Genomic DNA, 22,244 nt, shown 5'->3' on the forward strand with positions numbered 1-22,244 from the left:
TTCCCTAGCCACACCCGAAGCCACGCATGAGCCGGGGGTCAGGGTGGCCTTGGTTAACCTCCGCTTTCTGACCTAGAGGAGTGTGACACCAGCAACCTGAATCAAGTCACCCAGGCCGGTGGGGACTAGACCAGAAGGGTGACCTGTCCCAGGTGCCCCTTTTCTGGCCACCCAAATGTGCTGGTGTGGTGCCTTGAGCGCCCACGAGGACTGCCAGGGCTTCCAGTCCTGGAAGATGAGAAGCTGCTGTCGCTCCTTTGCTGTCCCAGTCCAGCTGTCAGGACCCCTCAGCAGAGGGAAGAGAGCCAAGCCTTCCGGTTTGTATGTGGCTTATTGTCTCAGGCTGGCGGGGCCGCGGAGGAACAAACCCACAGCACACCCAGGGTGCACCTCCATCCAAGAAGGGGGAGGAGGTGGGCTGGCGTCATTCAGTCTTCCCCTGCCCCCTACCCTTCGCCGCCCGCCCCTCCCTCGCTCCCTATTTGGCCATCCCCCTGGTTGCCCCCTCCCCTTCCTTACATGGTCTGGGAGCCCCCTGGCTGATCCTCTCCCCTGCCCTTGGCTCCATGAATGGCCTGGGCGCTCCTCAGTGGTGCGAAGGCGACCAAATAAGGCAAGGTGGCCGGCCAGGCCCCCCACCCCTGCCCCCGGCCGCTCCAACTGACCCCGTCCGTCAGCGCACTATAAAGCGGCGCGCCCCGCGCCGGCCTCCCAGCGCCTGCCGCCCGAGCCGAGCCGAGCCCGACCCGCGGACGGTGAGTCAGCGCCCGCCCGTCCCGAGCCGCGCCGGCGGGCCCCGCTACTGCCGCGCCGCCACTTTTTTTTTTTTTTTTTTAAAGACCAAACTTCTGGATTTGGTTCTAACTTCTGTTGTCCCGGGTCGTCACAACAAGAGAGGGGCGCGCAGAACGCGAACCCTGCGGCCCCCGCCCCCACGGGGCGTTTGGGGTCCCTGCTGTCGTGCGCGTTTCCTTCCAGAGGGGGCTTGGCCGTGGGGGTGTGGTTGGGACCCAGGTGGGCTCTCAGTTCGCCGAAGGGCAAACATGTGAAGGGCTGGGGAGGGCTTGCTAAGGGGTGACGGTACCTCCTTGCCCCCGGGACAGAGCGTGACTCCTGGCCGGGGAGCCTGGGTGGCCTTCGCTCCCCTGCTCTATGCACGTCCCCTCAACCTCCGCAGCCTCCTCCCACCCTTCCTCTCCCGCCCCGACGGGAAGGGAGACGGCAGGCGTTCCCCCCGTCGCCCCCAACCCTCCTCTGCTCTGTCCTTTCCTCCGGGCGGGAGGAGGCCAGCGCCACCGCAGGCAGTGAGGGCGGGCCACCCGGTTCTCCACCTGCAGACCCCGCCGAAGCTGTGCCAGGATGTGCGACGACGAGGAGACCACCGCTCTTGTGTGCGACAACGGCTCCGGGCTGGTGAAGGCGGGCTTCGCTGGGGATGACGCGCCCCGTGCCGTCTTCCCGTCCATCGTGGGCCGCCCGCGCCACCAGGTAAACCTCCCGCCCCGACTGGCCTGCTCTTACCTGGGGCGGTCCCCAGCCCCACTCCACACCCCTTCCTGCCACTTCCTCAGGCCAGCAATCCAGGAACTGTCTCACCCGACGCCCCTGTGTCATGAACTGCTCGGGTCAAATAAGGAAAAGATGAATTAGCCTCAGATCCAAGCCAGGACAAACAATACTCACACCGCCCAGTGTGCACGGGTCCCCCTTCCACCTTTCAGGGACAGAGCTCTCCAAGGGGCCCACTCCTTGTGTGAAAAGTCAGCGGCTTTGCCCCTCCACTCCGCACCTTCATGTTCAGTACTCCGCCTTTTCCCTGCCCCTTCCACACTCCAGTCTTTCCCTCGGCCTCCCTTTTCAGTCCTGCTCAAAACTTGCAATGATACAACTTCTCTCCACCAACCGGGACCCAGCCCACATTCCTCCCTCCGTTCACAGCCAGCTTTCTGGGCTCTCAGAGGATGTAATCTGTCTGCTTCCTGGCTGCTGCATTTTTAGAAGCCAGGCGTGACAGAGGCAGCAAGTGCCATGGGGATAGTGACATACCACCTTGCTTATTAAAAGAAATGCCACACTCTCTGGCTTTGCCACATGCCTGGCCAGACAGGCTGCCAGGGCTAGAGCTTTGTGCCTCAGTGGTGGTGACTGATGGGTACTGCAGGCCAGCTCTGGGCAGGCTGGATTTCGCTTGTGGAGTGATAATGGCATATCAGCCCATCTTTTTATGTTCACTTGATAAATGTCAAAATCTTTTCTTAGGAGAAATGCGATGTGTCATTAATTCAGTCATTTATATTCTAGTTGACATGGGCGATGGACTTAATAATTTAATGAAGGCATTATGGTATTTTTAAAATGAGGTGAGGCTGTACTTCTTTGGTGAAGTAGCTTCATTCCTCTTTCCCTAGTTATATTTTAAAGAATAGAATTATACCTGGGGATTGGGGGGGGGGGGTAGATAGGGGGAAGGTACTAGATTGATTTTAAATGATATTTCTAAATTGAGGTAAAATTCTATTTTTTGTTATTTTTGGTATTTATAAGATGTTCCTTGACTTGGCCAGTTAGATGTAAATTTATGAGGCATCTGTTATATTCCTGAAATAGTGGAAGCTTAACTTTCCCATCTTTTTCTTCTTCTAGGGAGTCATGGTGGGTATGGGTCAGAAGGACTCCTACGTGGGTGATGAGGCCCAGAGCAAGCGAGGTATCCTAACTCTCAAGTACCCCATTGAGCACGGCATCATCACCAACTGGGATGACATGGAGAAGATCTGGCACCATACCTTCTACAACGAGCTCCGCGTGGCCCCTGAGGAGCACCCCACCCTGCTGACTGAGGCCCCACTGAACCCTAAGGCCAACCGTGAGAAGATGACTCAGATCATGTTTGAGACCTTCAATGTCCCTGCCATGTACGTAGCCATCCAGGCGGTGCTGTCCCTGTATGCTTCTGGCCGTACCACAGGTATGTTTGGGCTGTGGAGACAGTCACTGATTAAGCACATTCCTAAGGCACTGACCTTGCTATGAATCAGCTTCCCCAGTTGCAAAAGGAATGATCCCTGCCCTCACACTCCCTGGGAAGGTGTCCGAGATAAGAGAGAGAGGTAACAACAGTTTCAGATCACATGCATTTCTAACGATTGAAAGCACATGGGGTTAGATCCTTACCTTTCCTAAAGCATGTGAGATCATGTATTAAGGCTCTTCACAATGTGTTCCATACCATCACAGTCCCTGGGCAAACATCCCCAAGGAGAACCAACGTTTCCTATAGGGTCTGAGTCAAAAAAGAGAGAACACGTATTTGTTGGATGGGAGGAAAGTATCCATGCCTGGATACTTACATAATGTGCTAATGGCTGCTAGAAGGGATGGTCATTTGAAAGTGTCCTGGGGAAATTTTTCTACTACAATATTTAAAAGGGTGAGCTGTTGCTGGCTTCAGATTTAGCACTCGTTATGCTCATTTTTATTCTTTGTGTGTAAGGGATCTAATTTTATCTGGACCCATGCCCAGTGCTAGTATCTTTTAGCCAAGATTGGAAGTAGGCTTTGACACAGCTAGAGCAGTGGTGTCCTTGGAGATTTACTTTGTTCTTGTCTGTTTCTCCTGACAGGCATTGTTCTGGACTCTGGGGATGGTGTAACTCACAACGTTCCCATCTATGAGGGCTACGCTTTGCCCCATGCCATCATGCGTCTGGATCTGGCTGGTCGGGATCTCACTGACTACCTCATGAAGATCCTCACTGAGCGTGGCTACTCCTTTGTCACCACTGGTGAGTGTGTGTGTGTGTATGTGTCTCCTCTGCCACAGCATCGTGTCTGCTTTTTTCCTCCACCAGAGAATCTACCTACTTCATTCTTCAGAACTTGACCGTCATAACCTTTATTTCTGCAGCTGAACGGGAAATTGTCCGTGACATTAAAGAGAAGCTGTGCTATGTTGCCCTGGATTTTGAGAATGAAATGGCCACGGCTGCCTCTTCCTCCTCCCTGGAGAAGAGTTATGAGCTGCCCGATGGCCAAGTCATCACTATTGGCAATGAGCGCTTCCGCTGCCCTGAGACACTATTCCAGCCCTCCTTCATTGGTGAGTTGTAGCGTCTGGTGCACACGTACAGCTTTTCTCTAGAAATCTGGGGGTGTCCCAGAGTAAAGTCTATTATAATCAAGAAGGATTAAGAGGCTCTTGAGTTAAAAGAAGTCATAGCTCAGAGTCCCACACAGCTCAGCCTCAGATCCCAACGGCCCATTACAAGGATGGCCATACTGTAATGTTGCAGTGATATGATAAAGGATGACACATTGACTTCATGTCCGAATTAGAGGCTCTGACAGAATAGTAGTTGAATAATCCGAATCGGCAGGAAAGGAATCATTACTCAGAAGTGCTGACTTATTCCAGTAAGTTCCATTACCATGTAGCTGGACTTCCCTCTGAAGTTACTTATCATGAAATCCAACAATGATCATACTCGTTGTAATAACCGGACCCTTGTATTTCACCACACGTCTTTTCTCGGGAATGATTTCTAAGAGGAAGCTTGTCGGGATCTTATCTTGGTCCATAAATAAAAACTGCATTAATTTTAATGTATGTCTCACCCTTTCCAAATATATCTCCGTACATCTGATGGATACAGCACGTGTTCGCTCCAAACAGGTGCTAAACACAGTTGTTTGTGTCTTGGCAGAATCTGTTGTGGATTAACTGTCAGCACTTTTAGACACACCTGTTCCACAAATGCCTTGCAGTGTGGAACATCTTATAGAGGAACATATGTTTCAGAGACAAATGGGAGACAAATGTGTTTATCAACACAAAGGAATCCTCTTTTCTTCCCTCCACCCTGGGCCCCTGGCCTGAGTGCACTTTGATTTTTTTTTTTTAAACATATTTCTAGGTATGGAATCTGCTGGCATCCATGAAACAACTTATAACAGTATCATGAAGTGTGACATTGATATCCGCAAGGACCTGTATGCCAACAATGTCTTATCTGGAGGTACCACCATGTACCCTGGTATTGCTGATCGCATGCAGAAGGAAATCACTGCCCTGGCTCCCAGCACCATGAAGATTAAGGTAAAGAACTCCTGTGGTGTGAGAGCCAAGGCAGGACTTAGTATTCCAAGTAGAACTCACATTTTGCTTCCCACCTACTATAAACTTTACTAGCTTTTCTAGCACTTTTCCTGAGATAGGAGACTTTAAAAACATTTTCAAGCAGCAGATAATAATAAATCTTGGAAGGAAAAAAAAAATCTAAATCTTCGGACATGTTTTAAAAGTCCCCAGCTTTTGGGCTGTCCTCTATCATGCATATAGCTTGTTGCCACATTATACTCTAGTTCAGGGCAGTGGGGCAATTCTATTTTGTAGAGCCTTTGATAATGGAAATAATGAAATAGAGGACAGTGTGTAAAACTCGATTCAGTCATATTAATTTCTGGTATGAAGCATCTCACGTTACAATGAATTAACATCTAATATTTTTTTCGGCGAATCTCTCTCTCTGGCATGTTGCTTGATCTGTTGCCTGGAATGTGAGAGTTCACTGGAAGTTTTTCTTTCCTTCCTGCAGATTATTGCTCCCCCTGAGCGTAAGTACTCTGTCTGGATCGGGGGCTCCATCCTGGCTTCCCTTTCCACCTTCCAGCAGATGTGGATTAGCAAGCAAGAGTATGATGAGGCAGGCCCGTCCATCGTCCACCGCAAATGCTTCTAAGGTGCCTTCTCTCTTAGTCTACCTTACATTCAGGATGACAGTATTATGCTTCTTGGAATCTTCCGAACCACCCTCCCTTATCTCTCATCAATCATTGTACAGTTTGTTTACACATGTGCAATTTATTTGTGCTTCTAATATTTATTGCTTTATAAATAAACCAGACCCGGACTTGCAACATACGAAAGTCTCTCATCTTTCTTTTTCTGGTAGGCATGGGGAGGAGCCAGTGTCTGCTCACTTCAGTCTGTGAATTCATATATTGGTGGCTTTGACCCCATGAGCACTGTAATATTACAGTAGCACAAAGTTGAGCCGATGAATTAGTGTGACATTTAGCGAGGGCTTAACAATACTAAATATCAGTTTTCCACTTTGGGACAGAATCATGAATATATTTCACATGTGAAAAGTAGATTAACTTTAGCTCCACATAAGCGAGAAATGAAATCGGATTTCACAATACTTTAAGATTAGTTACTATGGATGACAGTGAAAGTTGTTTTCATATAGGCTCCAGTTGTTTTCGTAACTTTGTAGAAACCACATACACATTGGTAATGAGGAAGTTTTAAGTAAGTTAGCTTAAATTCTTAATGCTGGATTCCTCAGTTGTCCTTCCAAGGGCTATGCATGTTAATGGTGAAACACTGAGGCTGGCTCACGGTTAAGCCCAGCCACATCCAGTTCTAAACGCTCCCTAAACAAATCAAGATCATTGTGCATATTCAAACTAAACGTGAGGAAACAGGTACCAGATCCTTTTGCCTCATCAGTAACTAATTTGTGGGACATAAGTCGTCAGTCTCTTCATGTCTTTGAAATCTTGGAATTTGGGGTTGAGTGTAGTGAAGGCCAGGAAGTCTGAAGGATCAAGGGGAGTGGAAAGCCACAATATTCCTTTTATTTCATGCTGGACTCTGCAACATATGCTGTGGGGGCTGCTGGGAGCAGCATCCAAAGCAATCAGTCATGCTCTGTCCTTGAGGAGCTCACCTACACTATGTGTAAACTCCCAATGTGTGTGGTCTGGGAGACTTCAAGGAGATGGACATGGGTCTGAGTCTTGAGGAATGGTTAAGAAGTACAGAGGTGAGGGGTGCCTGGGTAACTCAGTTAAGCATCTGACTTTGGCTCAGGTCATGATCTCACAGTTCATGAGTTGAAACCCCACATGGGCTCCACGCTGACGGCATGGAGCCTGCTTGGGCTTCTCTCTCTCTCTTCATCTCTCTCTGCCCCTCTCCCATTCATCTCTCTCTCAAAAACATAAATAAGGGGACAGAAGCCAGCAAACAAGGCACAGGGCAGGGCTGGTGGGAGCTGATGACTTAGGAAATCACTTTGGAAAGGTAGATTTCCACCTAATTGCAAAAGCTCTAAAATTTTTCATTTTCAAGTTAATTGTTCATGAACTGTTGGAGCATTTGAATGGATGTATTTAAACTTAAATATTGATGAGGGAATCAAGACAGAAAGATTAAGCAGCTAGTGCAGTGTTAACACAGTTTGTGGAATACCCAAGCTAGGAAGCCAGATTTTCTGACATCTTATCTAATGGTGTTCCTCAAAGCATCTTTAGTCATAAATCTTTAAACTATACTCATAATGTTATAAACATACATAAACCTTCAGTCATGCATTAATTCTATCACCTAGCCTTTTGGGAGTCTGGATTCAAAATTTTGCATGTTTGGGGCTCATCAGACATCTTCTTATTTTAAAAAATTTTTTTTTAATTTACATCCAAATTAGTTAGCATGTAGTGCAACAATGATTTCCGGAGTAGATTCCTTAATGCCCCTTATCCATTTAGCCCACCCCCCCTCCCACAACCCTTCCAGTAACCCTCTGTTTGTTCTCCATATTTGTCTCATGTCTTATCCCCCTCCCTGTTTTTATATTATTTTTGTTTCCCTTCCCTTGTGTTCATCTGTTTTGTCCCTTAAAGTCCTCATATGAGTGAAGTCATATGATATTTGTCTTTCTCTGACGAATTTCGTTTTGCATAATCCCCTTTAGTTCCATCCAGGTTGTTGCAAATGGCAAAATTTCATTCTTTTTGGTTTCTGAGTAATACTCCATTGTTTATATATACCACTTCTTCTTTATCCATTCATCCATCGATGGACATTTGGGCTCTTTCCATACTTTGGCTATTATTGATAGTGCTGCTATAAACATTGGGGAGCATGTGCCCCTTTGAAACAACATACCTGTAGCCCTTGGATAAATACCTAGTAGTGCAGTTGCTGGGTCATAGGGTAGTTCTATTTTTAATTTTTTGAGGAACCTCCATACCGTTTTCCAGAGTGGCTGAACCAGCTTGCATTCCCACCAGCAATGCAAAAGAGATCCTCTTTCTCCGCATCCTCGCAACATCTGTTGTTGCCTGAGTTGCTAATGTTAGCCATTCTGACAGATGTCAGGTAGTATCTCATTGTGATTTGATTTGTATTTCCCTGATGATGAGTGATGTTGAGCATTTTTTCATGTGTCAGTTGGCTATCTGGATGTCTTCCTTGGACAAGTGTCTATTCATGTCTTTCGCCCATGTCTTCACTGGATTATTTATTTTTTGGGTGTTGAGTTTGATAAGTTCTTGATAGATTTTGGATGTTAACCCTTTATCTGATATGTCATTTGCAAGTATCTTCTCCCACTCTGTCAGTTGCCTTTTAGTTTTGCTGATTGTTCCCTTCGCTATGCAGAAGCTTTTTATTTTGATAAGGTCCCAGTAGTTCATTTTTGCTTTTGTTTCCCTTGCCTCTGGAGACGTGTTGAGTAGGAAGTTGCTGTGGCCAAGATCAAAGAGGTTTTTGCCTGCTTTCTTCCCAAGGATTGTGATGGCTTCCTGTCTTACATTGAGGTCTTTCATCCATTTTGAGTTTATTTTTGTGGTTGGTGTAAGAAAATGGTCCAGGTTCATTCTTCTGCATGTCACTGCCCAGTTTCCCAGCACCACTTGCTGAAGGCACTGTCTTGATTCCGTTGGATATTCTTTCCTGCTTTGTCAAAGATAAGTTGGCCATATGTTTGTGGGTCCATTTCTGGGTTCTCTATTCTGTTCCACTGATCTGAGTGTGTGTTTTTGTGCCAGTACCATACTGTCTTGATGATTACAGGTTGTAGTATTGCTTGAAGTCTGGGGTTGTGATGCCTCCTGCTTTGGTTTTCTTTTTCAAGTTTGCTTTGACTATTCGGGGTCTTTTCTGGTTCCATACAAATTTTAGGATTATTTGTTCTAGCTCTGTGAAAAATGCTGGTGTTATTTTGATAGGGATTGCACTGAATATGTAGAGAGATTGCTTTGGGTAGTATCGACATTTTAACAATATTTGTTCTTCCTATCCAGGAGCATGGAATCTTTTTCCATTTTTTTGTGTCTTCTTCAATTTATTTCATAAGCTTTCTATAGTTTTCAGTGTATGGATTTTTCACCTCTTTGGTTAGATTTATTCCTAGGTGTTTTATGGGTTTTGGTGCAATTGTAAATGGGATCAATTTCTTGATTTCTTTCTGTTGCTTCATTGTTGGTGTATAGGAATGCAACCAATTTCTGTGCATTGATTTTATCTCCTGCCACTTTGCTGAATTCTTGAATCAGTTCTAGCAGTTTTTTGGTGGAATCTTTTGGGTTTTCCGTATAGAGTATCATGTCATCTGCGAAGAGTGAAAGTTTGATCTCCTCCTGGTGGATTTGGATGACTTTTATTTCTTTGTGTTGTCTGATGGCAGAGGCTAAGACTTCCAATACTATGTTGAATAACAGTGGTGAGAATGGGCACTTCTGTCGCATTCCTGACCTTAGGGGGAAAGCTCTCAGTTTTTCCCCATTGAGGATGATATTAGTGTTGGGTCTTTCATATATGGCTTTTATGATCTCGAGGTATGATCCTTCTATCCCTACTTTCTTGAAGGTTTTTATCAAGAAAGATGCTGTATTTTGTCAAATGCTTTCTATCTATTGAGAGGATCATATGGTTCTTGTCCTTTTATTGATGTGATTAATCACATTGATTGTTTTGTGGATATTGAACCAGACCTGCGTCCCAGGTATAAATCCCACTTGGTCATGGTGAATAATTTTTTTAACGTATTGTTGGATCTGATTGGCTAATATCTTGTTGAGGATTTTTGCATCCATGTTCATCAGGGAAATTGGTCTGTAGTCTCATTTTTTTAGTGGAGTCTCTGTCTGGTTTTGGAATCGAGGTAATGCTGGCTTCATAGAAAGAGTTTGGAAGTTTTCCTTCCATTTCTATTTTTTGGAACAGCTTCAAGAGAATTGGTGTTAACTCTTCCTTAAATGTTTGATAGAATTCCCCTGGAAAGCCATCTGGCCCTGGACTCTTGTTTTTGGGAGATTTTTGATTACTAATTTGATTTCCTTACTGGTTATGGGTCTGTTCAAATTTTCTGTTTCTTCCTGTTTCAGTTTTGGTAGTGTATATGTTTCTAGGAATTTGTTTATTTCTTCCAGATTGCCCATTTTATTGGCATATAATTGCTCATAATATTCTCTTATTATTGTTTTTATTTCTGCTGTGTTGGTTGTGATCTCTCCTCTTTCATTCTTGATTTTATTTATGTGGGTCCTTTCCTTTTTCTTTTTGATCCAACTGGCTACTGGTTTATCAATTTTGTTAATTCTTTCAAAGACCCAGCTTCTGGTTTCATTGATCTGTTCTACTGGTTTTTGTTGTTGTTGTTGTTTGGTTTTGATAGCATTAATTTCTGCTCTAATCTTTATTATTTTCTGTCTTCTGATGGTTTTGGGTTTTATTTGCTATTCTTTTTCCTGCTCTTTAAGGCATAAGGTTAGGTTGTATATCTGAGATCTTTCTTCCTTCTTTAGGAAGGCCTGGATTGCTATATACTTTCCTCTTATGACTACCTTTCCTGCATCCCAGAGGTTTTGGGTTGTGGTGTTATCATTTTCATTGACTTCCATGAACTTTTTAATTTCCTCTTTAACTTCTTGGTTAACCCATTCATTCTTTAGTAGGATGTTCTTTAGTCTCCAAGTATTTGTTACCTTTCCAAATTTTTTCTTGTAGTTGATTTCGAGTTTCATAGAGTTGTGGTCTGAAAATATGCACAGTATGATCTCGATCTTTTCACACTTACTTAGGGCTGATTTGTGTCCCAGTATGTGGTCTATTCTGGAGAATGTTCCATGTGCATTGGAGAAGAATGTATATTCTGCTGCTTTAGGATGAAATGTTCTGAATATATCTGTTAAGTCCATCTGGTCCAGTGTGTCATTCAAAGCCATTGTTGCCTTGTTGATTTTTTGATTAGATGATCTGTCTATTGCTGTGAGTGGGGTGTTGAAGTCCCCTACAATTTGGTACTACTATCAATGAGTTTCTTTATGTTTATGATTAATTGATTTTTATATTTGGGTGCTTCCACATTTGGCACATTAATGTTTACAATTGTTACATCTTCTTGGTGGATAGACCCCTTAATTATGATATAATGCCCTTCTTCATTTCTTGATACAGTCTTTATTTTAAAGTCTAGATTGTCTGAATTAAGCCAGTATTCTGGCTTTCTTTTGTTGACCATTAGCATGATAGATGGTTCTCTATCCCCTTACTTTCAATATGAAGATGTCTTTAGGTCTAAAGTGGGTCTCTTGTAAATAGCATATACATGGATCTTGTTTTCTTATCCAATCTGTTACCCTATGTCTTTTGATTGGAGCATTGAGTCTATTGACATTTAGAGTGAGTACTGAAAGATATGAATTTATTGCTGAATTTATGTTGCTTATAGAGTTGGAGTTTCTGGTGGTGTTCTCTGGTCCTTTCTAGTCTTTGTTGCTTTTGGTCTTTATTTATTTGTTTTTGTTTTTGTTTTTGGTTTTTCCATCTTTTCTCCCCTCAGAGAGTCTCCATTAAAATTTCTTGCAGGGCTGGTTTAATGGTCACAAACTCCTTTAATTTTTCTTTGTCTGGGAAACTTTTTATCTTTTCTTCTATTTTGAATGACAGCCTTGCTGGATAAAGACTTCTTGGCTGCATATTTTTCTGATTCAGCACATTGAATATATCCTGCCACTCCTTTCTGGCCTGCCAAGTTTCTGTGGATAGGTCTGCTGCACACGTGATCTGTCTTCCCTTGTAGGTTAAGGATTTTTTTTTCCCTTGCTGCTTTCATGATTCTCTCCTTGCCTGAGTATTTCGTGAATTTGACTCTGATATGCCTTGTTGATGGTCGGTGTTTGTTGAATCTAATGTGGGTCCTCTGTGCTTCCTGGATTTTGATGTCTGTGTCTTTCCCCATGTTAGAAAAGTTCTCCACTATGATTTGCTCACAAAACCCTTATTTCTCTCTCTTCCTCTTCTGGGACCCCTACGATTCTGATGTTGTTCCTTTTTAATGAGTCACTGATTTCTCTAATCTTAAATCGTGCTCTTTTGCCTTCATCTCCCCCTTTTTTCTGCTTCATTATCCTCCATAAGTTTGTCCTCTATATCACTGATTCTCTGTTCTGCCTCATCCATCCTTGCCACTGCAGCATGCATTCGAGATTGCAGTTCAGTTATAGCATTTTTTATTTCATCTTGACTACCTTTCACTTCTTTTATATCCACAGAAAGCAATTCTAATCCATTTTTGACTTCAGCTCGTATTCTTATTACCATGATTATAAATTCTGGTTCAGACATCTTGCTTGTATCTGTGTTGGTTAAGTCCCTGGCTGTCATTTCCTCCTGCTCTTTCTTTTGGGGTGAAGTCCTTCATTTCATCATATTGAAGGGAGAAAAGGAATTAATGAGGTAAGAAAATTAAAATTAAAAAAGTATTAAAATTAAAAAATTAAAAACACACACACACACAAAATCAAATAAATGATGCTAGATCCTAGGTGTGTTTTGGTCTGGGTGTTGAAAGGGGCTTGACAGATTAGAGAAAAAATGGGAAAGAAAAAAAAGGAAATCGTTTGAAAATTTGAAAAAATGAATACACTGAAGTAGACTAAAATTAAATGATGTAAGGAAAATAGAATTTGAAAAAATTTACACAAAAGTAAAAAATATAGTAGAAAAAAATTAAAGAAAAATATTTTTAAAGAAATTTAAAATAAAAATGAATTTTTTCTCTTATGTATTCAAGAAAAGGAACAAAAAAAAAAGAAGAAAGAGAGAAAGAAGGAAAGAAAATTGAATAAATGGACCAGCGAACAGACTTAAATACAACTGAAATTACTTCATTTTCCCCTAGGAGTCAAACTATGAAGTGCTTTATAGTCCATAAACTAAGCAGGCAGAGAGACTTGTGTTCCTGAAGAGCGAGGTTGGCCCAGTTGGGCAGGGTTTAGTGTAATGGCTCCGTTCTCCACTAGATGGCGCTGCTTAGCTTACTGGGGTGGATTCTTGAGGCGCTTGTAGGTGCGTATGCGCATGCGCGGAAGCATTGCCCGTGGCATCACCCTGTTACCCACTGTCTTGTATCAGATCTGATCTCCGCGAGCAATCGCTCACCTGTACTTTGTCTTCAGCTTCCATCCACTCCCTGCTTTTACAGTCCGTGACCAAGCCCCAGGCAACACCTCCCTCCTGAGTTTCGTCTCAGATGCCGCTGTTTTTCCCCCGACCCTTACTTCTGAGGGACTGCGGCTTTGACCCGTTAGGCCGCTCTGCAGGAGGGTCTCACCAAGCAATGGCCAGGTGCTGGCCGCACCCAGGAATATTTGCTGGACTGGGCTGCTGCCGATGCCCAGAGACTGCGGCCGGGTGCCAGCCCTCCCCAGAAAAAGTTTGCAAGATGGTGTAGCATCAGAATTTCAGGGATTATGGAAAATCACAACACACATCTGGCACCAGGCTTCACCCTTAATGACCTTGTTCCAGCACCAGCGAATGTGGTTGTTCTCCTGGGTCCACTGGGGCCTTATCTTTGGGGAACCACACAGCCTCTACCAGGTGTCCTCCCAGCAGGGCAACTGCCTCTCCTGTGTGGCCTGAAGAACCCTGGACTCCACTCTGCTCCTGGGGATTCGCCTTTCTCACCAGAGCACTGCCAGGTATTGAGCTGTGGAGTTAAGACTCTATGCTCCCCCTGTTTATAGTCTTAATGGAATTTAAACCCTCTCCTTTCTCCTTTCTCGTTCAGTCCCCACGGCTGTTTCCACTTTTCCACTTTCTCTCCAGCTGCTTTTTTGGGGATGTTGTTTTTCCCGTATCCCCTCCCCCTCCCCCCCCCCCACCGTCCTCTCTCCACACACAAAAATACCTCCTGCCCTCCGCAGCTTCTCCCCCAGTTCACCTCTCTGCGCCGCGTACCTGCTGAATTCTGTTGCGTTAATCCTCAAATCAGTTTTGTAGGTGTGCAGGATTGTTTAGTGTTGGTCTGGCTGTATCTCATGGACGTGAGACACACATAAAACTTCCACACTGTTCCGCCACTTGGCTCCTCCTCCCCCCATCAGATATCTTTAGTAAAGTTGCCAATGTCATTATTCAGGGTCATAATTGTGTCTTTATAATATTCACTCCCAAAGTATCTCTTGATTCCTGACTCTGGGCAGTAGTAGTTTCAGGGGACACAAAGGTGAATCAAAGCGCATTTTCTGTGCTTAAGGAGTCAGAGTTTAGAGCTCCATGTTTAGCATAGAGGAATGGAAGTCCTTCTTTGCATTAAGCGTTAAATAATAAGTAAAATGGCAGCATTTCAAACCCCCCCACCCCCAGCTGTGTCCCATAGCATAGATAGATTGGCTTAAAAGTTAGGTATTAACCAAGAAGATGGAATTGGGGCATATATGAGGAGATGACTTAACCAGTCTCTGTGTCCTTTTTTTTTCATTTCCTAAATTGAATACATAAGTATTATGAATTTTATCCTCAGACTATAGAATGAATACTTCAACTTTAGGCAACTGGCTGGGCTATCGCCTAGGTTCTTTCCATGTATGAATGGAAAGGGAATAGATATTGTTTTTTCTCCTTAAAAGTAGAAGTTTTTGGAATCAACATCTGATATATGCATAAGTGATAAGCACATAGATCTTGTTGAATTCTGAGGTTTTCTCATCTTTGCTTGGTGATATGTATAAGATACTAGAACAGCTAAATATTCTCATAATTGTGCTGCAGGAAGACAGTGAGGCAACAAAGTTTTTTTTAATGTTTTATTTATTTTTGAGAGAAAGAGAGAGAGATAGAGCGAGCAGGGGAAGGGCAAAGAGAGAGGGAGACACAGAATCCGAAGACAGGCTCCAGGCTCTAAGCTGTCAGCACAGAGCCCGATGCAAGGTTTGAACTCATGAACTGTGAGATCATGCCCTGAGCTAGAGCCAAACGCTTAAATGCCTGAGCCACCCAGGTGCCCAAGTTTGCTTTTTTAAGGCTATCGTCACATGTGTAAAATATTTGAGCTGTCTATAGTGAATGTGTCTTTGGTTAAGATGCAATGTAAATAACCTATAGAGATCATGATATTTCTTCTCAATTTATAATGAAAAGACTATTTTGTTAATTTCTAACATCCCCAACACCATTTCTTCATTTTTCCTAACAATGGTCATCTCTTAGCAATGGTCATTATGTAAATGAGATTAAATAATCAAAAGAATATGGAGCACTTGGGTGGCTCAGTCGGTTAAGCGTCTGATTCCTGATTTCACATCAGGTCATGCTCTCTCGGTTTGTGAGTTTGAGTGCTGCATCGGGCTCTGCCCTGGCATGCAGAGTCTGTTTGGGATTATCTCTCCCTCTCACTTTGACCCTCCCCTGCTCTCTCTCTCTCTCTCAAAAATAAACTAAGAAAAAGAATTTTTTTTAATAATCAAAAGAATAGAGTTACAGAGAAAAGGAAAATTACTGAAGAAAATGGAATAGAGAAGCAGCATCAATGTCACTCTTCTCTCCATTTCTTCTATGGAATCTGTTATGGACTGAATTGTTTCCCCCCAAATTCGTATGCTGAAACCCCAACCCCTAATGGGACTGTGTTTGGAGATAGAGCCTTTAAGGAGGTAATTAAAATTAAATGAGGTGATAAGGGTAGAACCCTAATACAATAGGACATGTGTTCTTATAAGAAGAGAAAGTACAAGGAGTGTGCATGTACAGATGAAAGGGCAGGTGAGGTCACAGCACGGAGGCAGCCGTCTGCAAGCCAGGTAAAGACGTCTTACCGGAAACCAACCTGCTGGCACCTAGATCTTGAACTTCCAGACTTCAGAACTGTGAGAAAACTAATTTCTATTGTTTAAGCCTCCCAGTGAGTGCTATTATGTTAGAGTAGCCTGAGCAGACTAATACAAGATTTTCCCACATGTTTGACCTGATGGCCCAAGATTCATGGTTTACCAACTTATAGGCCTCTGAAACAAAAGAGTGTCTTCCTATCTGTTTTTGACAAAACTTCCAGGGAAGTCTCAGTCTGGTCAGGCTTAAAGACTGAGTCATACAATCTTCATCATACGGACTGGCCAATATTAAGTAAGGGAGGGGTAGTTCTCCAACAGAAGGCAACAAAATGGCATACACACAATACTGGATGAGCTAGAGCAGAAGGGAAAAATGGTAGTTTGTGGCCGAGGGCTCCAACTTCCAGTTTGGGAGTTTTATATGATATAACAGGTCCTGAGAAGGGCTTGAGAAGAGCAATGCCTTCACTTAAACAAAACTGGGGGGTAAGACTGAGAAACTTTGGATGGTGGTATGTGTGACTGACCAGACTTTTTCCAGGCTCCAGTATAGCCCAGGACCCAGGAACCCAGTGATCTCTCTATGACCAGATTTGCCAGGTGTTTTAAAAAGAAATAAGTCAGATTCACTTTGTGATTAACAAGACACAAATGCTATAAATATCTCCTAGTAACTGATAGGTAGTGAAGAAATTTTGAGTCTTTTAGGCCAAAACTGGCAAGGGTTGTTGATAGTCGACTTAAGATTGTTAACTTTAAACAGAGCAAAGAGTAATTTTATTTAAGCAAAGAAAACCCGACTTTATTCAGAAATAACAGAAGAATTACAATTTGGGACAAGCAGACCATGGTGATCCATTAGCAAGTCCAAAGGGACAAAGGGAAGGTCAGCTTTTATTGGGTTTTAGGAGGATATTGTAGGAGCGTGGCTTAGAACAAAACTTTATGGGAGAAGAACAAGAATTCAAGGTTGTGGTTTCTTATTGGCTACAAGTGGGGGTTACTGCAATGTTGCTGGGGCAGGGAGGGATCTTCTTTCCTTTTCTTAAATGCAGGAGACAAAATTCCTATGTGAAAAATGTCCTCCTTTGCTAGAATAATTCTGATCCTCCTTCCCGCTGGTTACACTGGCTTCAAAGAGTGGTACATGCACGAGAGCTCCCCCTTCAGGGCTTCCCCGCTCCATTTTAGATAAGATTTCCTTTATTTTCACAAGGTCTGGGCTCATTATACAAGGAATTTCTCCTTCTGGCGGAACTTGGCTGTTGCCATGGCAACCAAACTCTCATTTGAAAGCTACAGGATAAAAGCATTGGAGAGATTGTAGAAGTATACTTTTGGCCACCAGTGAGCCTGATGGTAGAAGAAGTTCAGTTGATGTGCAATCGATGCAAGCAGCACTGACCAGGCAGATAAAGAGTTCAAGACTGGCTCTCTTCAGTTGTTGGGGTTCTGGGCTCTCTTCCCTGCTTGGCAAAGGAGAGCTGAGTCAGGTGAGAAGTAAGCAGGGTGGCCTGCAGGAGTCTTAGCAATGTTGTTTGCTTATTGTCCTGCATTGTTTTACTGCAGCTTCCATGAGAATCAGGGTTGGGGAGGGGAAGCAGAAAGAAACAGACCCAAGGGAAGGTTTCAGTAAAGCTGAATTAAAATATGGCATTAGTAGTAGATGAGCAATGGACTCTGCAGGCAAGTGTCAGCAAGGACTTGGGTTAACAGGTTCACTTGAAGAGCTTTGGAAATACTACTGGATAGTGACAGGGTATGCATCATGTAGGGTAGGAGATGAGAGTGCAGGTACCATGTAGGAGTTTTAAAAGCAATTTTAAAAAATAACGAAATTTACCAAGACATCTTTAACTTTAGGATCTACACTTTGAACTTCTTTTCCAGTGTCTTCTACCCAATGCTGGCTACCCAGGACATTCTCCCTACCACTCACGTTTTTTTTTTTGTTTGTTTGTTTTTTTGTTTTTGTTTTTGATTTTTTTTTTGAGAGAAACAGAGTGTGAGCAGGGGAGGGATAGAGAGAGAGGGAGACACAGAATCCAAAGCAGGCTCCAGGCTCTGAGCTGTCAACACAGAGTCCGATGTGGCACTCGAACTTACCACAAAATCATGACCTGAGCTGAAGTCAGATGCTTAACTGACCGATCCACCTAGGCGCAACCCCCTTTTTTAAAAAAAATATGTATTTATTTTTGAAAGAGAGACCTACCACTCACATCTTGATGAACTTCCCTTTTCTTCACTTGCATTTCCCTAGAGAACAGACCACGTTAGCTAGCATGTCAGTTACCTAATCTATATGCCTGGGGGAAAGTTAGAGAACATATTTTCCCACTAGAGAACACACTTATAATTTGACGATAGTTTTCTGTATGACATTGTTTATTATTTTTATTATACTAATCTGAAGGAATGATGTTGCAGAGGGCTTTCAGTCAAAAAGATTGAAGTTCAAATCCTGGTTCTGCCTTTAAGTAAATAACTTAGCCTCTCTGAACGTCAGAACAGAGGGGCTCGCTAAAATCATGCTCCCAGAGTTACCATGAGGCTGTAGTGATATCATGTACTAAGACACCAAGCACAGTGCCCAGTACAAGGACAACTGTGCTTCAAGTGAACTTCAACCCAGTTGACTTCCCTTCCCCAACTGCTTTTTTTTCTTTCTTTCTAGCATGGATTATGAAGATTCAGTCTTGAGGGGTGGATAGAGGAGGAAATGAGTTGTAAAGTTCCCTTCAAATCACATTGCAATGGGTTCTCCATAGATGTTGAATTTTTCTTGAGCCAAAGAATCAGAATAGGACAAATGAAGGAATAGAAAGCTTGAGAGAAAGAAAAAAGGCAAAGAGGAAACCAAAGCTCTTGCTTGGAGACCTAGAAGACAAATTAAAGGAAATTGTGGTGGGGAGGCTATATCATGAGCGCATGTGTGTGCATGTGTGTTTGTACTCCCACACAGAACACAGGTGAGAGCAATCAACAGAGAGTAGAGCTGTTGGCCATGTGGAGAGGATTTCCTTTCTGTTCTTCTGTGCTCTTTGACTCCCACCATCCTCCCTTCCCTTCTTCTGGCCCCCATTCAAGAGCCTTGGTTTCCCCTCTTTTCACTTTACATCCATGAAATTAGCATAGATGGGCAAACAGATGTTCAATTGTTTCAAGTAACACTGACAGGAGAGAATTTGGTTCCACAAATCAAGTCTCCCAGCTAACCCCTTTCTTACCAACTGGGCCCTTGCGGGAGAGCCACTTTGGGAGACAGATTATTCCTACCCCCACTGCCCCTCAGCTTCCTGGTTCCATGCCATACACCTGCCTCACTGGACTTCTCTCATCTTCTCTGGGGTCTTGAGTTCTATGTTCCTCGGCCCCAGTTTCTGGTCAGTGCTCTTCTAGCCTTAAGGACAGAACCTTCCTCAAACTATTTCAGGTTAGGAAGAGAGTTTATTAAAACCATATAGAGGAACTCTCAGAACCTGAAAACAGAAAGTAAGGGATAATAGTAGACCCTACTTCATTGTTTTGTTAGATTAGATAATATATTTGAAGGGTTTAGTGCAGTGTGGGCACAGAGGATGCACTCAATCATTGTTAAATAATATTCTTAATATCCTAATCATTAACATCTTAGGCATCCAGCCCATTGGCTACTATACCCATTCTATTTTTGAAAATTGAGACCTTAAGTGGCTATTTGCCTTACATCATGCTGTTAATAAATGGCAGAGCCGAGTCGGGATTCTTGAGGCTGTTGCCCATCCTAGTCAGCAGCCCGTCGATCTCATCTCTGAGGCTAGCTGGAAAGCAGAGGACATGCTCTCAGCACGTATTCAACCCACTAGTAAGAAGTTGAGTTCCTGTCATATTCTCAGTGTTCAGAAAGGAGCTTTAAGGAGAAAAAGAAAATTATCCTGTCAAATAGTTTAAATCTAGTTGGAAGAATTGATTGTTTGTTTGATTGATTGATTAAGCCAACATATGCTTATTGGGATCTTTGTACTGAGTGCTGGGGACAAAGCAGACATGGCCAGAATACTCATGTGGCTTACATTTCAGTGGTCCAGTGTGTTTATGTGTTGGGGTGGCGCTGGGGGAAGAATAAATGTCCAAATCTACATATACATAGATAGAACTTGATCTCAGCCCAAGGAGGAAATAGCAGAGTGCAGTGAATGGAGATTCTAGTAGAGAGGAAGATTCCAGTTAGGTAAGACTGTCAGGGAAAGCCTCTTTGTAAAGGCAACATTAAATCTGAGTTCTGAAGAATGGGAAAAGTCGGCAGTAGAAATAGCATCTGTAAAGACCCAGATGTGGAAGAGTTTACTATGTTGAAAGAAGTGAGAGGAGCCTAGTGGATGAAAGTGATGAGGGATGAAGGGGTTGGTAGATTAAGTGCCACTGGAGAGGTGGTCATAACACCCATTATACAGGGCCTCTGGACCATGATAAAGTTTGGCTTCTATTCTAAAGGTAACAGAATGATGTTAAAGGGTTTTAAGCTTACAACTATAAAACATATTTTAAAACCTTATTCTAGGTACCTTGTGGGGACTGGACTGGAGAAACAAGAGTGAAGGCACATAAACCTAGGAGCTCTTACATTGATGCAGGCAGGAGATGCTAGGTCTTGGATCTGGAGGAATCTGTGAAGATGGGGAGAAGTGTAGATAGGGTCAAGATGGGTTTCATAAGCAGCAATGACAGGGTGTGCGGTGGGCTGGATGAGGCAGGCAAGAAGAGGGAGCGGCCATTGAGGCTACCCAGACTGCTGGCTTGGCTGGGCTAGGTGTTTTCAAGGAAATTAAAATTTCAAGGTAATTTAAATGCAGCTCCAGTCCTACATGGGAGAGAGGGCATTACCCAAAGATGGGATTTGCCCTGAGTCTTGAAAAGTGGTAAGGGTTTGGGAGAATGGGAGGGAGACTGAATGGGCAGAGAGTGGTTTGAGGGACATGAAAGTGGTGGGGAGACCTGACTCAGAGAGTGTGTGGTGGGGAGGCAACAATCCGCTTGATTGGGACCCAGTAGGATGAGGGCTAGGGCATGGGTTTTGGAGACACAGGAGAGCAGTGTCCTTGCCTATAAAACACAGATGACGCTAGAACCGCCCTTCAAAGTTGCTGTGAAGATTAAATGGAATAAAGTTGATACCATGCTCAGACCTTGACACATAGTAGGACCTTAGTTAATGCTCTATAATCATTACCATTAATATTTTTACATTTACATGTATTTATTTATATACAGTATATGTGATATATATTACACATTATACGCACACACGTGTTTGTATGTATGTGCATAAGAATTGAAAGACAGGTGTGGGAATTTGGATTTGATATGACAGCATGTGTGTTTTCTGCTGGTGTGTTTTCTGAGAGGTGAAGTGATCCACTGAATGATATTTAAAGAAGGTGAATTCTGGCATTTGGATCCAGAATGGCCTAGTGAGCAGAGATCCTTACTGAATAACTCAATAGTCCAAGAGCAGCTAGACAATTTAGGCAGCACATACTCCAAAGGCTGAGAATGTAAAGCTTCACATGCCAAAGGAGAGAGGGACCTAAATAACGTCATGACTTCGGGATATAGGGTTCAAAGAGTTCAATTAATAATCACCATGGCCTTACATTACAGGGCCTTTTCATAAAATCTAAACTGGCTTCCTGAATTCTCAGTGTAGGAAGCACTTTTCATACCACATTGAGCCTCCTCTCAAGTTAAAGCAACTTATTTTAAATGTGTTTAAATCTTACAGTAAAGGGTAGCCATAGTCTCCTTTATACCCACTACTCTAGTGTCAATTCCATTGTGTTATAATAACTGGTTTGATGTTAATACATAAAAGGGAGCTCCATCACTGAAATAGAGTATGAGGATTCCAGTTTTTAAAAAGAAAACCGTAGGTTGGTAGGGATGAGCATTTCAGCAGGAAAAACTTGATGAGTGTTTACTCCAAATATAAATCTTAATAGGGAGGACATAAAATATAAAATATATATTCAAACTCTTAAGAGAAAGAGCATGATACAAGGAATTGAAAATCTATCACAATAGTCACATGACGAATTGAAGCCTCCATCAGCTTGGGTCCCCACAGGATTAGAATGAGCAGTGCCTCCTACAGACACAAAGCATAAATGAGAAATAAACTGTTATGTTAACCTGAGCCCGTTTGTTACCTCTGCAAAACCCATCCTGTTCTGGCTGTTCTCACCAGCTCTGGACACAGAACTCCCCAGGATTCCACTTTGCCTTAGGGCTCTGAGGCAATTTTATGCCAGCTGAATAATACATTTAAAATAATAAATGTAATACAGGATTTTTGTTAT

At 43.2% G+C, this 22,244-nt stretch overlaps 1 protein-coding gene across 1 annotated transcript; it reads left to right on the forward strand.

The window, feature by feature from the left end:
* Positions 1 to 598: 598 nt before the first annotated feature.
* ACTC1 (actin alpha cardiac muscle 1) lies at positions 599 to 5,925 on the forward strand. Its single transcript, XM_027066884.2, has 7 exons — positions 599 to 755; positions 1,338 to 1,488; positions 2,644 to 2,968; positions 3,624 to 3,785; positions 3,908 to 4,099; positions 4,914 to 5,095; positions 5,595 to 5,925. The coding sequence occupies exons 2-7, from the start codon at positions 1,360 to 1,362 to the stop codon at positions 5,736 to 5,738; spliced, it is 1,134 nt and encodes a 377-aa protein (XP_026922685.1). The 5' UTR covers positions 599 to 755; positions 1,338 to 1,359; the 3' UTR covers positions 5,739 to 5,925.
* The last annotated feature ends 16,319 nt before the right edge of the window (positions 5,926 to 22,244 follow it).

Source organism: Acinonyx jubatus, chromosome B3, assembly GCF_027475565.1.
Source record: "Acinonyx jubatus isolate Ajub_Pintada_27869175 chromosome B3, VMU_Ajub_asm_v1.0, whole genome shotgun sequence".
NCBI classification, from domain to species: Eukaryota; Metazoa; Chordata; class Mammalia; order Carnivora; family Felidae; genus Acinonyx; species Acinonyx jubatus.